General features: G+C 40.0%; 1 protein-coding gene across 2 annotated transcripts in view; it reads left to right on the top strand.

Annotated features, from left to right (window-relative positions):
* PTPRB (protein tyrosine phosphatase receptor type B) overlaps positions 1-16,179 on the top strand; it is a 105,262-nt gene that overhangs the window by 3,730 nt on the left and 85,353 nt on the right. For both annotated transcript variants that reach the window (XM_037049449.1, XM_037049450.1), the window contains exon 3: positions 3,786-4,045. In XM_037049449.1, the coding sequence (XP_036905344.1) occupies positions 3,786-4,045 (260 nt within the window). The remainder of the gene's footprint in view (positions 1-3,785; positions 4,046-16,179) is intronic.

The following is a 16,179-nucleotide window of genomic DNA, read 5'->3' on the forward strand; positions in this document are numbered from 1 at the left end:
ACAGACACACCTGAAAATGTGTGTTGGGGAAAAATATACAATTGTAGAAAAAACAGAGTTAAAATTTGAAAAACTGTGATACAAAAAAAATCAGGTTTTTAAGTGTACATAGATATAATACTTGCTTTAACACGATTACAAGGTAACATTTTTCTGCTCCATTTCAAACTTTTCATTAATTAAAGATGCAGAATGACAGTAGTTGACCCAATGCATGAAAGCTCACTGATTTTCTAGAGAATCCATTGTGAAAAATTAAACATTCAGATGTTTGCAATGAATGATTCCAAATGCCCTTTTAAAAGAGTTGATAACTAAATATTATAATCTAAAACACAAATATGCATGTTGTTCATCCATAAGATTAATACTTTCTATACTTTCTAGATATAAAGTACCAATGTAGTTAAAACTTTCTACCTCCACATGAGTTTAATTCAAGTTATTATGTTTTCAACATGCTTAAAAATTATCAGTATCACTTAAAGCAGGAAAACTAACAAATTGGGTATTGTCTTTACTATTGTTATACACAATTTCATTTCTGTTATTGATTATATTTGTGCCAATGAGGCTAATTAGTAAACTAAAATGTACATTGATTTTTAAAAATGTATTCAATATACCGACTATGATGCAATGATTGCAAATTGTCTCACTGGTGAGCCATTTGCAACTTAAATGCAAAACTTTTTAGACTGGCCCAAGATAACCCACCTTTTCTTGGATAATGTTCTAAGAGGGATTGTGTATAATGTGAAAACAATGTAGCAGCAATGGTACAATAAAGCTTTTTAAAAATAGCTTCAACATATTGTTCCATTGTGTAAGAACTTTTGCTTGCATTTGTCAAAACACATCTTGCTCTTTTCATGAACTGTGAAATGCATATACTTTTTAAAAAAACATCAGAAGAATATAGACACCAAAACATTCAAAGATGTACTATTTTTACAATTTCCTAGCACCCATTTCAACAATGGGTTCAGGAGATGTAAAAGGTAACCTCTCTGACCACTGTATATATTTCTGTATGGATTTTCTTTCCTTCTATCTACTTTATAATCTCTTAATACCCACATAAAGAATGTGAATAAAATAATATATTTAGATGTATATTCGAATCAATTTAGAAATTGGTTAGCAATGCTGGCGGCGGGTCCCACACAAAATCTACTGAATCACAATTCTAGGAGGAAGGCCAAGGCTTCCAATTCTACCAAGCCCCAAAGGTGATTCTGATGCCCTCTAACATTTGTGAACCACAGCTTTAAAATTCACAAAGTTGGGAAACTGAACGTTAAGACTAAAGCTTCTTTCCTGCTTCTTAAATAGCACAAGTTAGAAGCACAGACACAAAATGAAGGGTATTTAGCTTAGATATTTTGTAGGTTCTTTCTTTGGAAAAAAGGTGGTGGCCTAAAATGGAAAATAGACTTGTTTGGTTTGAGGTGTTTTATAATAAATTTAGAAGGTTAATTAAAGACAATTACAGAAGATTGAAAAATTTTTCCATAAGATACTTCAACGTTACATGCAATGGTAATAAGCAATGTTATTCGCAAAAAACTTTTCAAGAATGCTCTGATCATTTATCTAATTTTGGGAGAATCTTGTTTCTTCCATTGAACTAATTATGTAAGTTGATGAAATTTTCCAAAAAGTTCTTAGGATGAGCACTTAACAAGCACTCCTTAGCAAGGAAGAGTGAGCATAGGTTGATGTACGCAGATACATAATTACATGCTAGATATTTGGAAGCTTGTTTTTGTCCTAACCCCATCATTAAATCTTTTTTTTAAGGTCTGAGAGCTAAAATTGTCATAGGTGGTAATCAACTCAGAGGATCAGCATTGGCCAAAACTCAAAATGACCAAAATACTAATCTCCACATACAGAAATTTTTGTATCCCAGCAATGGACAAATGTCTACTTAAGGGGACATTCAATCAGCTCACTCAGTTAAGACTGCAAAATTAACACTGCTTCATGGAGTCGAAAGTCTCCCTAACATTACAGTTGGGTTTGTCATGCAGAAAACGTGCCAGGGATGAATAAATCTCTCAATCTGTGGTCAGAGTGGCCAACCCCGCCCCAATGGCAGTGACAGTGCCACAAGATTCTGAATGATAAAAACAGAAACTAAGGGGCACGTCCAAAAGTCTGTCAAAGCCTAGATTTAGCAGATGTGCAGCAGGGTTGACATTACCACCAACCCCCAGTTATATTTAAATTTCAGATAAATGACAAAAAAATTTAGGATATTTCTAATATACACTATAACATGCCCTTTGTAATATTATACATTTGAGATATATTAAATATATGGAATTATTAGCTAACACTCTAATTTAACTGGGCATCCTGTGTTTCTATCTGCTAAATGCAGCAGCCCTATGTAGAGGTTACTTTACACAACCCGCCACGGCTCGAGGAAAGAATGCTTAATAGCCACGATAATTTTATTAACTTTTAAGAGCACTGCTATTTATATCTTGCTAAATTTTAAAAATACTTTTTTCATTTTTATTTTTTTTAAACCTTATCTTCCTCACCTTTATATATACATCATATGAGATAAGTTAGTTTAAATTGGAACAGAAATGAACAAGGTCCAAAAGAGGGGTCAGTAAGGTGGTCCAGAACAGGAAGAATGAAGTGATTAATAGCATCTTCAAGAGAACTCCACCTAACACATGGTAGTTGCTTAATAGATGGCTGTTTGAATGAACCAGTAAAGAAGTAGTGAAAAAGATCATTTTTCTTCTGCATCTTTCAGCCAGAAACTCTTCAAAGTTATGATTATTTAAATTGGGCAAGATTTTTGTGGGGGGTTTTATCCCTGAGACTGATTTACTATGGAGCTGGTGGAAGCATCTAAACAGATCCCCTCAGCCCACAATTCACAGACCTTTCCAATGCTTCAGATCACACAACCATTCTCTAGAGTTTTGCTGCACCCAGAGTGGTCCAAAGGCCATCAGTATCTGCACTGACATCACCTGGGAGCTTGTTAGGTGAGCTGAATCTGACCATCTCCAGTGAATCAGAATTTGCTTGTTAGCAATATCTTCATAAGAGGGAAGCGCATTTTAAAATTATGGCTAGGTAAACATAATTCACAAATTAATTTCTTCTTAAGTATGGGCAATTTGGCTTTGCAAGACAAAGCTGTGGATTAATCCTACCACCTCCTAAGTTTTAAATCAACTAACTATCCTTCCAAAGACAAGTAGCTCAGAAAATAGAACTGTCCCATGATTTGGTACTCTCACAATTAGGGTTAGAAACAATCTGTACTGTGGTTAAAGAAATGTCATTGTTTTCCAAGGAATCATCAATCTTTGTGGCAAAGTCAGGCAAGTCATTAACAGTGGTTCTCAATCTGGCATTTTGTGTAATGACCCCTTTGAGAAATTGTAAAAGTCCCCCACAAAAAACGTACATATGTATATACATATACCGAGAATTTTACATGAAGTGTTTAGAGATCCATGGAACCCCTGAAGCCAGTTCAGTGACCCTAAATGTCCATGGACTAAATGTAATTCTGTCTTCTACACGGAGCTGGGATGCGGCTGGTAGTTGGATACAGGATGGGTGAACTCAACAGGGCAAATGAGCATCGAGACACTAAATGTATCTTTGACTTTTTTCATATAACTAAAGCTTACCCACATGTATGTCCTTATAGATTTCCCCTTTTTCTAAGAAAAATTGCTTTAATGTGAAGAATCCATAAGAACATGAGGGTAATGTTAACAGCTGTCCTTTCTCTACCTCAGTTGGCCGGGGAGCAGAAGTTTCCGTGAGAAGCATCAGAAACACGGCTCCTCCCCAAACTCCCACTGCGTTTCATGCCATTTCGTATAGCCCGGAGCGCCCTGTTAGCAGCACCACGGAGGCCCTCACCGGCAGTACTACTGGAAACACCAGCCAAAACCGCAGCCAGAGGCAGCAGCACCCCGGTCTGCAGACGACTGGAAGGACGGAGACATTGTGGGTTCCCTGGACCACTCAGCCCTTCTCCAGCACCACAGAAGAGGTAAGAGAATGGCGGGTGTGGAGTGCGGTTTGTGAGGCTCTCAGAAAGCCCATTGCTTGAAAAGACTTGCTTTGCTGGGAATTCTGGGAATGGCGCTGTGCGAGTAGATGATTAGGCACTCTGTGCCCTAGCTGCTAATTGTACGTAAATGCATTTGGTGTAATGCAAAAATCTTGAGAACTGAGTGGAAAATTCTACATCTTTCTAACAAGAACATAATTAGGCCATGTCAGAACCACACTTGTGTATTCAGTCACATTTCTGAACCAAAGTCAGGTTCATAGTCTTGAGCATAACCTAAAACCAGGAAATGGACTTTGAAATCAGTACCTTGTAGGTCCCTCTGCATTTCTGTCACAGTCACATAAGCTCATAGGGAGGAGAGATAGTCACAAAGCAACACACAGTTTAGGAATCACGACTATTGATTTGTGAACATGGTCAAGGGGAGCTAAGTCTCACACCAGCCCCACGTCGGCATCCCCAGGAGGACGGGTCACTGGAATGGTTGAGCTGCTACGGCGGTGTGGTCATAGAGCCAGCTGGCATAGTGTCTCTGGTAACAGGCGTTTACCTCTTGGGTTTTGCTTTCCACTCAGGGTTTTAGGCCATTATTTTAGGCAATAATAGTGTAATTAAAGCAAATCAAAGAAGCTAAAGTTTCATTTGACAGTGTCTAGTTGTTTCCTAATCAGCAATCTGATAATTTAAAGGAAGCAAAAATTCCACACTATGTATATGACTTATTCCTTTTAGTCCTCTCATTTCTTTTATTTTGTGCAGAGATTAGTACTGCCTGTGGTTCCCATATAGTGGGCAGATACTTCATTATTGATCACAAAACAAACATAGCCAGTCCTTTGAACAATTCTTGGGACTTTATCTCCACTTCTTCTTGACTACAAATATTCCCTGTGACCTAGCTCTCCACTGGCCTCTGAATAGAAGTTGAAGAAGTCCTCATGATTTTCCAGATGCTCTTTACATCACTTTCAACCCGAAACTCACTCTCAATCCATTAACAAAAATATCCACTTCAGAAAATAACCCAAACTCTAAATTCAATTTAAGTGTTAGCTTCTCTTCTCTCATGATTTATTATGTTTGAACTTGAAGTAGGAAAAGGGAGCATGTCCAAATTCTCTCACTCACCACCTAGCTTTTTACCCACCTCTTCTAGTTGGATCATTATGGTTTCAGACTTGTCTGGGCCTGGAACATGGGGAAGGAAGGCAGGAAATGGGAGGAGAGCTGGTCCTTCCAATGTCTTCATGAACTGGCACTGCTCTCCCTCAACCTCCAATCCCTGAGCCCCTTCAACCACCGGTGTCAGTAAGACTCACCACTTACTTTTGAAATGGAATGCTTCTTGGTGGAGCCCCTTCTCATTTTGGCTGAATGTGCCTCAGTCAAAACTGTATTCTAACATCACTTTAAAGGAGTACCCACTTACATCTGAGCTTAAATATATATACTTATTTTTTCTGTGCTGATATATATATGTGTATATGTATACATACACACACACACATATATATAAAATTCAATGCATCGAATAAGAAACATGATGAATGAAAACTACAATAGAAACACATCTGCCTGGACACTAAGGAGTTGTCTTTTAGAAAAACAATGTTCCCTATTCATGTGCAGATCTGACCTTGTGAAACAAACACAGAGAGAGCTCCCAGAGGTTGCTGGGCTCTGCTGGGGTGAGCCAAGGACACCCAGCCCTGGAGCTCCATCACAGGCACGCCAGCCCTTGGGCCCACAGGTCAGTGGGCTACAGAGCTCAGGGGATCCAGCCCGAGAGCTGGGTGTGCGAGCTCAGGTCACAACAAATATACTGGGTTTTTAGGGTTTTAGTCATTTTCTAAAGTGAAATCTACTGCTATGTTTATGATCTTTTAGACGGGACACCAGAACAATTGCAACTATCTCAAGTTCCCATTATTCTTGAGCTCAGGCAAAATCTTAACTCTGTCCTGGGCAGCTGAATGTGTAGAAGCCATGCTCTTACCAAAGGCAGGTTCTAAAACTGCAGTGTCCCATGACTCTCATACTTCAGTCAAGGCATCCAGGCCAGGTCATGTTTGATTTACTGGAAGCATTTACTTTATAACAGCCAATTATAAACAGCTACAGTTGGATACTTTGAAAAGTAAGTGAAGTCACCTGGGAGATAAAGTGCCTGTCCTTTCAAAGTAATTTTGTTTTTCTTTTAGTCTTTGGGCTCTTGATAAAATTATTATTTATTATTCATTTTTTATTGAATTTACTGGAGTGACATTGGTTAATAAAATTATGTAGGTTTCAGGTGGATAGTTCTATAATACCTCATCTGTATATTGTATTGTGCGTTCACCACCCCAATTCAAGTCTCATTCCATCACCATTTATTCCTCTTCATCTTCTTCTACCTTCTACCCCCATTGTCCTCTGGTAATCAAAAGTAATTTTGAATAGTACTCTACCTCAACACTCATAAAGGTATAAAAGAGAAATAAAATTATTTGACTTAATGCTTGGAATTCTATAAGAGGAAAATCTGTGTGCCAATTGTTTTCTTTATCAGATAGCACTTGGTGTATGAGGATTTGGGATTTGCTTAGTATGTATAGTTGGGCCATGAGGAAGGCGGGGACTCCACCTCTTGATGGGGAGAGATGCAAAGTCACGTGGCAAAGGGGCAGAGATACTGGATGGGAGCAATCTGTGGGCATCACACACCCTACCATTGTAGTATTAGAAGTTGTACTGGTAATTTTATTAGTATTTCATAGATAGCTACCTTAAACTTGAAGACATTGAAAACTTGCCCAAAGTTGGGTGATTAGAGAATGGCAGAGCAAGAAGAGGACACACTAATACACACATACACCTGCACACCTAGTCACAGTCCCTTACACAAAGCTCCTGTTAATGAAGGTAAATGCCAAAGAGAACACAATTTGGAACCCAACAAACACTCATTAATGCAGAGTTTTCCCTATCTTTCTCCTTTAACTTCCTTTTTTTTGCATCTTGACCTGCTAGTGTTAGGGGTCAATCTTTGGAAGGTTGTTGACTTGGGATGGTACTTGGCTTCAAAAATCTCTCTTCTCTGTTTTCTCTTTTCATTCTTCTCTCTTCTCACCCTCTCACCCTGGACATGAATTAACACATCTCATGTGCCTAGTGTTTAATTATAGTGTTTAATTACTGTTAGCTACTGTTCTCATTATTGTTACCATTATAATAGAATAAGGTGGCTGTGGGTATCTTTATCAGGAAATACTGGTGGAATAAGAAGCTCATCTGTAGTATGAGTCCAGTATTATAATCTGAGTATGAGGAAGTATTTAGATCAGTACTCCTCAAAGTGTGAACCTCAGACCCAGAACTTGTCAAACATGCAATTTTTGGGTCCTCTTTTAGACCGACTGAATCAGAAATGCTAGGCGGAGGGCTCAGCAACCTGTGTCGTAACAAGCCCTCTGGGTCACTGATGTGCCTTTAAATCTGAGAACCACAAATGCAGATAAATTTGGTCCCCAACCTACGATATCTCTCCCATGAGCTTCTAAATGCCTTAGTTCCCTGCCATTGATGGCACTTTTGTGTTATTGGATTATGACAGGGTGAGGGGGCTAGTGCAATAAAATCTAAAGTATCAAGTAGCAGAAATTAGTTTATCTAAGTACAGCCTCCTGCAGTTAGTTTCTTAAGTGTACATTCTTTAAGGAATGGGGCCCAGGTTAAATGCTTAAGTGGAGCCTGGGAAGATAGGGAACTACTGCTACACCCTAGGGTCTTTGTGTTGGTCAGAAAAGGGTGTTTCTAGGCAAACAGATGCACAAGACTCAGTAGCGGAGCATGGGCTGGATTTCAGCACCCGTGCACACCCTCAGCCAGGCATCCTTGTATACCGCCTAAATGAAAACATACCATGTCTTTGGGCAGAGGCCCTGTTGCAGATCAGGCCAGATGTAGGTGTCAGAATGTGCCCTGCATAGCCCAGACATTCCCATTGGGCAAGGTGAGACAGGCAAGGAAGTCCATGTGTTGGAGCCAGTGAGTGATGGGTATAGGAGGGAGAGTGAAGTGTGGATGAGGGGCTTCCAAAGGGGAATGAGGTGGGCCCTAGACTTCACTTTAGTGTCAAATCCTGACTGCTTCCAGTTGGGGTCTCCTCTCAACCACATGATCCTGGAGGGAGGAGGTGGCTGATACAATGGCAACGAGCTAGGGCTCTGGTGTCAGAGAACACTGGCTTAAATCCTGGTGGTATCATCTCCTAGTTACTGGACTCAAGTCACAGTTGCTTCCCCTTTAAAATAAGGATAATTAAGGGTACACTATCTGCCTCATAAAACGGTTGTGAAGATTAAAATCTGATTAAGCACGGTGCTTAGTATATTGGCTATACAAGGCAAGTATTCAATGACATTAGCAATTAATACTAACTTTCTTTGGTTGCTTTGTCCTTTCTACCCTGTCAACTTCACAGGGCGGTTGAAAGAACCAGATGAATAGCATTAATATGGGAAAAAGCTTTGACAGGGAGAAAGCGTTGACCAGGCACTTAAAAAGTTCCTGGCTGATTCTAATTCTGCTCAACATCCCTAAACCTTGTTTGGAGGCACATCTCTTTCTTCCCCTCCCCACCCGCCCTGGCCTGGGAGAGGGATTGCATTTCCTCAGTTCATGAATAGCCATTGTGGTGCTGATCTAGGTTTCAGTTCTGTGCTTCCTTCTCTCAGCCTTCAAAAGAAAGCCCACGTGAGCCTTCAAAAAAAGTGACAAGGCAGACACAGAAAATCCTCACCTTGCCACACCCCCTCAAGTTTGGGGTGACCTTCGTTATTGTGTTATTTAAATTACACAGGAGGGTCTCCCCGCTGCCACCACTATTCAGTGGTCAGCACTGAAAATGGGACAATATCCGCTTTACTGGGGGAAACATCTAGAAGGAAGTGCAAAGATGTTGAAAAAAATCCCCTAGTATTTCTCACGGAAGTCTCTTAGATTGTCTAGTGTGGGTGAAATAAAATATAAGTGATCCTGAGACTGCTGACAGAGCAAAAAGTCCCTACAAGGGGGCAATATACTGTGGGAGGGATGTGTTCCTGAAGACCCTAATTTATCATTAGCATCATTCTAGCCTAATCTGGGCAAAAGAGTGCACTTTTCTCAATTTGCCAAGTGGATTACCACAGGCCAATAACATAATATGGTTTACAACTCACCCGACCTTCTCCAGCTTTAAAATTTCAGTGATTTTTACTTCCATCATTTTATTTTAATTATAAGTGATTTGCACTGCCTTCCATTTTATGCATAAAAAAGACTGTGTTCATATTTTGTCACAATTTAAATCACGTGCACATAGATGCAACCATGAACAAGAGCGTGTGGGTTGAAAGGGGCTCTTTAACATGCCTCGAGTTCTCTGGCACATTGTTTCCCTGAGCAGATGAAGGCGGATGCACTGGGTAGAGAGAAGGACAAAGGGAAGGGAAAATGAGATCAAAAGAGAAAGGAGAATGTGCTAATTGAGACAGAAAGTCTGTGGCTCTCAACTCTGTCCTTACACATGTTGGACTCACCTGGGAAGCTTTTTAAACATACAGATTCTAAAACTATGTCTCAGACCTCTGGAATCAGAATTTCCTGACTTAGAACCTTAACACCAGAGTATAAAAGTCTCCCCATTGATTCTAATGCACCATTAGGTCTGTGATCCATTAGAGAGTAGTTGAATAAACATCTTGTTAGGAAAAACTTTGAACACAAGAATAGAGTCCTGCTGAAGATACATAACCTGAATCTAATCTCAAGGAAACGGACGCATGGAGAAGGAGGAAAGAACTATAGAAATAACTAACCTGTATCATTCAAAAAAGGTCAATGTCGTAAGGATAATTTCAAAACCTGAGGAATTGTTCTAGATTAAAGAGGGTTAAGAGGCCTGATCCTACAGCTAAATGCAATGTAGGATCCAGAGCTGGATCCGTATTAGAGGAAAAAACAAACAAAAAAATCATGCTGAAAGAACATTGGTGAAATGACTGACAAAATTGAATACAGATTGTGGGTTAAAGCATTGTCCCAATTTTGAATTAACTTTACTGAGATTACACCTTTAATTCAGGATATGTGCAGCCGAATCTGAGATGGTTCGGGTAAAATTGTACAAAAGGAGAGAAAGACAGTGATAAAGTGGGTGTGGGAGGATACTTAAAAAATAAAACAAACACCAGTGAGTCTGGATAAAGGTATGTGGAAACACTCTGAACAATTCTCTAACTTATCTGTACCTTTGAAATTATTCAAAATAAAAGGAAATTTTAAAATAAAAAGTTTGCTGAAGAATATTATGAGGATGAGATCCAAGGGATATTACTGAATTAGGGGCAGAACAGGGGCTCAGACTGACTAAGACTTGTCTGTCTCCTTCAAGGACCAGGGGAGAGAGGGAGGGGCAGTGGGGATGAACCACCAAGAGAGAAATGATGAATTTGCAAGAGAAAGCAGTAAAGGCAAGGGCCAGCACTGGTGGATGAGCCAGCGGATAAGTATGAAGATAAGATAAAGAGCTCTGGAAGAGACTGCTCAATCCTTTCAATCTTTCTGATTTCCCCCAGCCACACCGTGGTTACACCGGTGTATTACACTCACAGAGTAATGGCTTTGAAAACCAGTGATTGTGAAGGATGGTGAAAAGTAACTGAAAGGGGAAATGCTATGAATTCCAGGAGCTGTCTTTGAAGTAAAACCCCTTCCATTCTTCTCACACTCTGGGGGATCTGGCCACTGAGTATTACTGTGGCTAAATCCAGATGAGATGCCCACTGGGCAACGGTACACAGAAGGCACCCGTTTTTTCACCAGGATTCTTCTGATTTGAATCTCTAATAGATCTGGGCCTATGAGCACACCCTCTGCGTATGATTTTACTGGGGACCTGCCCATCACCTGTGTGTCTGTGACCTCTTAACATCTGCTCCCTCCCTTCAAGGCTATGCTCCCAGCCCAGAACAGCAGAGCTGTGAAGAACATACCAAAAGAGTGTGCTTTGCTAAGAGTTTTGACCCTGGTGGCCTGAATAAGGTGATATCCAGGTTATTAGAGAAGAACTGTATCTTCTGTGTAGTTACCATCTATCTGTTTGGAGCAGGTGCTGCTTGGGCACTAGTTTATCCTAAGGTTGAGGTGCTAGGTATCCCTGGATCCCCCGGTGCTCAGGTCTGCAGCAGAGCATCTGAAGAACACAATTGTGTTTCCGATTTACAAATACTTGGCTATGGCCGTGTATAATGGCGGGGGTGTGAATGTTTACCCTGTCGGTATGGGAGTGGACATTGAGTCTCCACAACCTGGGGATGTAGGGGAGATAATGAAGGAATATGAGTCCTTCCTCTAAAGGGTTTATAATCCAGCTGATTTTTTTGTTACATTTTTTGAAAAACATGATAAGATCCTTGGATCTCCTGCTTTGATCCCAAGTTTAAGGGACTCTAAGATGTGCTCTCTGCCTTGTCCAGCAGAAAAGACGGGATAAGGAGCTGTGTGGAAGAGGCAGGCAGAGTGCAGGCCCAACGAGCCTCCATCGTTCGATTTTTTTAAGGCAAAATGCAGATGTTTTTACATGTGAAATCTATTTTTCTCAACATTACCTCCTTATTCCAATTTTTTAAAACAATGTTGAGAGCCAACTTTAAAAGCAAGAAAAGGCACCTGTGCAGGCCAACTCCAGAGAACACTTGGGGAATAATGTTCTAGCAAGTGTGATACACAGAAAAAAAGAAGACAGAGGTTTTTTTTTTTTTTTGTTTTTTCAAATTAGGATTTTTAAGATTTTATTTATCTTTAGAGGGGAAAGGATAGAGGGAGAGAAACATCAATATATGGTTGCCTTTGGTGTGTCCCCTGCTGGGAGTTGGCCTGCAGGTAACTGGCCTGCAACCAGGCATGTGCCCTGACTGGGAACCGAACCGCGATCCTCTGGTTCACAGGCCTGTGCTCAATCCACTGAGCTACACCAGCCAGGGCTGAGAAGACAGAGTTTTGACCCCCGATTTGACTGTCACTTTCTAAGGACGATGAAAGGGTGATCATTCTCTTTGATGGTTGGTTGGTTTCTGTTTTCCTTTTTTTTTTTAAACCAGTGTTGGCCTTATTTTGTTTATTTGCTGTCTCAGGGTTTGAATATCATGAAGATCATGACCTAGCTCCTGAAACAGTAAAGTATGACAGCCACGCCCCTACAGAAGCATTAACGCCTTGACTTGGTGGACTTGGGAGCAGCCTCATTTCCAGGGTGGGGCAGCAGGGATTGCACAGTGGGAGTGAAGAAGGTGAAGCAGAGGTGCTGGAAGGTGAAAAGGTGATTAGTTTACAGTCACATCTGGTTTTATGTCATTCGTCTGCACATGATTCGAAAGCTCTGGCAAAAGCTCTGTGAAGCCCATTTCCTCCAGATTAAAAAGAAATGGTGGAGGGAAGAGGGTGAGAAATTATTGCAGAAAAAAATCTCAGGAAACCTTCAAGACGTGCCTGAGAGAGATGGTGGAGCCTGCTGTTAGAGACATATCCGGTATTACCATCCCCTCCCTTCCAGGATTTAAAAAAATCTTGGCAATGGCCAGAAGTGAGGGCAGCCATTAAATGTCAAATGTTGTTTGCGCTGATCTACTGAAGAGATTCCCATGGGCAGGAGATTGAAAGCAGTGATCATTTATTATCAGTTGGATGTTCTCAGAAAGACATTCTCCTCTGTGGACTTTGTCACTCTTTACATTACTGGGTACTCACCCCCATGATTTATTGGTATTCAGATACTACTACTCTCACTAAAAATCGTGGTATTTTGAGCCCTTTGGTCAGGAATTGTGTTATACACACAATATGCACTTTCTCACTTAATCTTTGCAACTGTCTTCCAAGTGCCTTTATTATTTAAATTTTCCTGGAGACTATGACCCACAAAGGTTATGCAGTAAGAATGTTATGACCCAGGAAGCCAGAAAGAGTCCTTGAAATATAGCTATCTGAAAATGGTGTCTCTAAACAGAAGAGGATGGTCACAGTCCTTTTTTAAAAAACTGGTTTTCAAGGCCCTGGCTGGCGTAGCTCAGTGGATTGAGCGTGGGCCTGCGAACCACACTATCTCTATTATTCCCAGTCAGGGCACATGCCTGGTTCCCGGCTCTGGCAGACCAGTTCCCGGCAGGGGACTCACAAGAGGCAACCATACATTGATAGTTCTCTCCTTCTCTCCTTCCCTTCCTCTCTAAAGATAAATAAATAATATCTTTTTAAAAACTGGTTACCAAAATGATCTTAGCTTAAATATTAATGCACTTCTTTTTAAATGCACCACACCTGCTGCGGGTGGAAATTCTATTCACTTTCGCCATAATTTACTATTGAGCCAATTTAAATTAAAACTTAGAAATAGATTTCCCATCTTGTAATTGTTTTTAGTTGACACAGTCCCTGATAATGTGGATTTCTTCTTTTAAAAAATATCTGGGAAAACACACATGAAAGTTGCATATCGAAAGTCCTTCTTCTTCCTTAGAGGATTACCTGTCATCTAACATTTATTACATTTGTTCTGTGTTGATCCTTTGTCCTTTAGGATTTATTTTTATTGAGAAGTTACAAATATCAAAATATGTATATTATATTATAAATAATAATAGGCATAATATACTATATAAATATGGATTATATAATTTTATGATGCATCTATAATATAAATATATATCACATGTTATACAAAATATTGTAGTTTGTGTCACCAGTTTACTTATTTGATTCACTCTAAAATTGTTCAAGACCTTCTAAACCATCAATATATCTTTTTATAACCAGACATCTCAGTGAAATTTAAAAGAAAAAGAACAATAAATGGTCATTTATTCTCTTTTAAAATGACATCTGATGCAATACTTGGGGTAGGGGATTGACAGTCTAAGACTTTTGTGAGTCCTGTTTGCATTCCAGAGAAGTCATGGGAGATAATGTTCTTTCTCACCAACTGGAACAGGAAGGCTTGTTAGAAACAAACACACACATGGAAGACAGATTGTTTGGTCCACCTGGGCATTTCTGATTTCCGGGGTTGTGGCAAAGCCCTAGAATTCACATTTCTAGCAAGTTCCCAGATGATGCTAATATCACACTTTGAGAACAATTGTCCTAAAGTTACTACATCCCTCTCCTCCTCCTTTTCCTCCTTGAATCCTTCCTCCCACTCTGATCTTTTCCTACTTCTTTCTCTTCAAAAACACCTTGGTGTTTTTATTCCTTTCCTCCTCCCGTTTTTCCCCCTCTTCTCTTTCCATCCTTCCCTTCTAAGACAGTATCTGAAGTATCCAAGTAGAACGTCTTTAGAAGAACTTGTTTAAAATATTTATTCACATGACAATATTGACTGAGCAACTACAAAGATTCATTCATTCATTCATTCAACAAATATTTGTTGAAACTACTTTTATGCCAAGCTTTGTTCAAGAAGAAAAGACAAAAAAAGACTGCCCTGAAGGAATTCTTCATATGCCTTGGGAAAGCAGATAGAGTAAAAGCATACTTTTTCCTTGTAAGGTCAGAAAGGGCCTGGCCCCTTTGGATGTGTGTTTAAGCTGAGACCTAAAGTTGGAGAGGAAGATAGCTAAGCAGAGCACCTGGGGAAGGGTGGTCCATGAAGATGAAGCAGCAGGCACAGAGGCCCTGGGACAGGAAAAAGTCAGCTCCATGGGGGTGTCTCCAGAACCTAAACCAGAGCCTGGCACACAGCTGGTGCTCCATCAGTATCTGATGAATGAATAAGTGGATTATTAGAACCAGGCCACAGAAGTTAGGAAGCAAGCAGAAGAGAGGCGAGAGATGGGTAAAGGCCAGGTCATAAAGAAACTTTTAAGTTATGGGCCAATCCACTCTGCCCTCCTCTCATCCCCCAACCTGCTCAAACCCCGATTTGAAGCAGCAGTTCTTAAAGTGTGACCCCAAGCCCCCTGATGACCAGTCTTATCATTTGACGTCTGTGTTCTTTAATGTGACAAGAGCCATGCTTTCATCCATGAATTCATTTTTAATGAATATGTAAATTATAACAATGATTCATTAATTGCTGTGACAATTTATTTCAAAAGCGGCCCTTCGTTCCCTGACGTCTAATGGAAAGCAGCCCCACCCTTCCCATGCAGTCTGGGAAAGGCTTCCTAGCCACAAAGGGCAGAGACAGTCCCCTGAAAAATCACCGAGCAGCTGATCCCAAATTCCTGGAATGCAGCAACTTCTAAAGCAAATGCAGTGTCATTACACAGGGTAATAGGTTCAAAAGAAGTTGAGGAATTCCAAACAAAGATGAGAACAAAGAAAAAAAATGAGTCAATTTATTTACACTTTGTACAGTAGTTTCAAATAAACTTGCAAAAAAGATGATATCTGGCAGCTTTTCCTAGTCCCATATTGCCTTGAATCCACTGTAATTCTCATTAATTTATAGTAATAGTGTAAGTGCTTTTAAAAGAAAAAATGGAACAGTAAAATCCTGAATTTAAACTTTCCCTCATTGTTTCATACTTTAATTCTTACGGGTTATTTAGGACCCACTAACTTTGGGGGCACTCTGTGAGGTTTAAGATTCTCCCCCGTAACCCCCCCCCCAAAAGAACTGGCAGTTACATACCTTTGGAAAAGAGATATCCTTGATGACTGGTCCTTTCCTTTGTATATTGCTATGAGTCTTCATATGATTGGTGTTAAAATAGATAAAGGACAACACATGGTTCTAAACGTATCTGTCCCTCTTTGATAGATCAAAAATAAAATAATTATATATAAAGAAGTCATTTCTTCTTTTCCAAATTCCTATTTCCAAGGCATTATTAGCAGCTCACTGTTAGTAACAGGGAACTTGGAAGTGTCTAAATGGGCTGTGTTGTGAGGACTCTTTGCCATTGCTTACCTGACTAATCCTCTTCAAATGTTGCTTGTTGGTGCATTTGCCCTCACAAAAGGGAGGATTATAAGAAAGGATTGGTACACAGTATATTGGAAATAAAAATAATTTAAGCATTAACTTAAAACATACAGTAGGTTGCTGGGGTGTACAATAGTGTTTTTTAAAAGATGCTTGCAAA

This window comes from Sturnira hondurensis, unplaced genomic scaffold, assembly GCF_014824575.4.
Source record: "Sturnira hondurensis isolate 20B ecotype Veracruz unplaced genomic scaffold, ASM1482457v3 Scaffold0006496, whole genome shotgun sequence".
NCBI lineage: Eukaryota > Metazoa > Chordata > Mammalia > Chiroptera > Phyllostomidae > Sturnira > Sturnira hondurensis.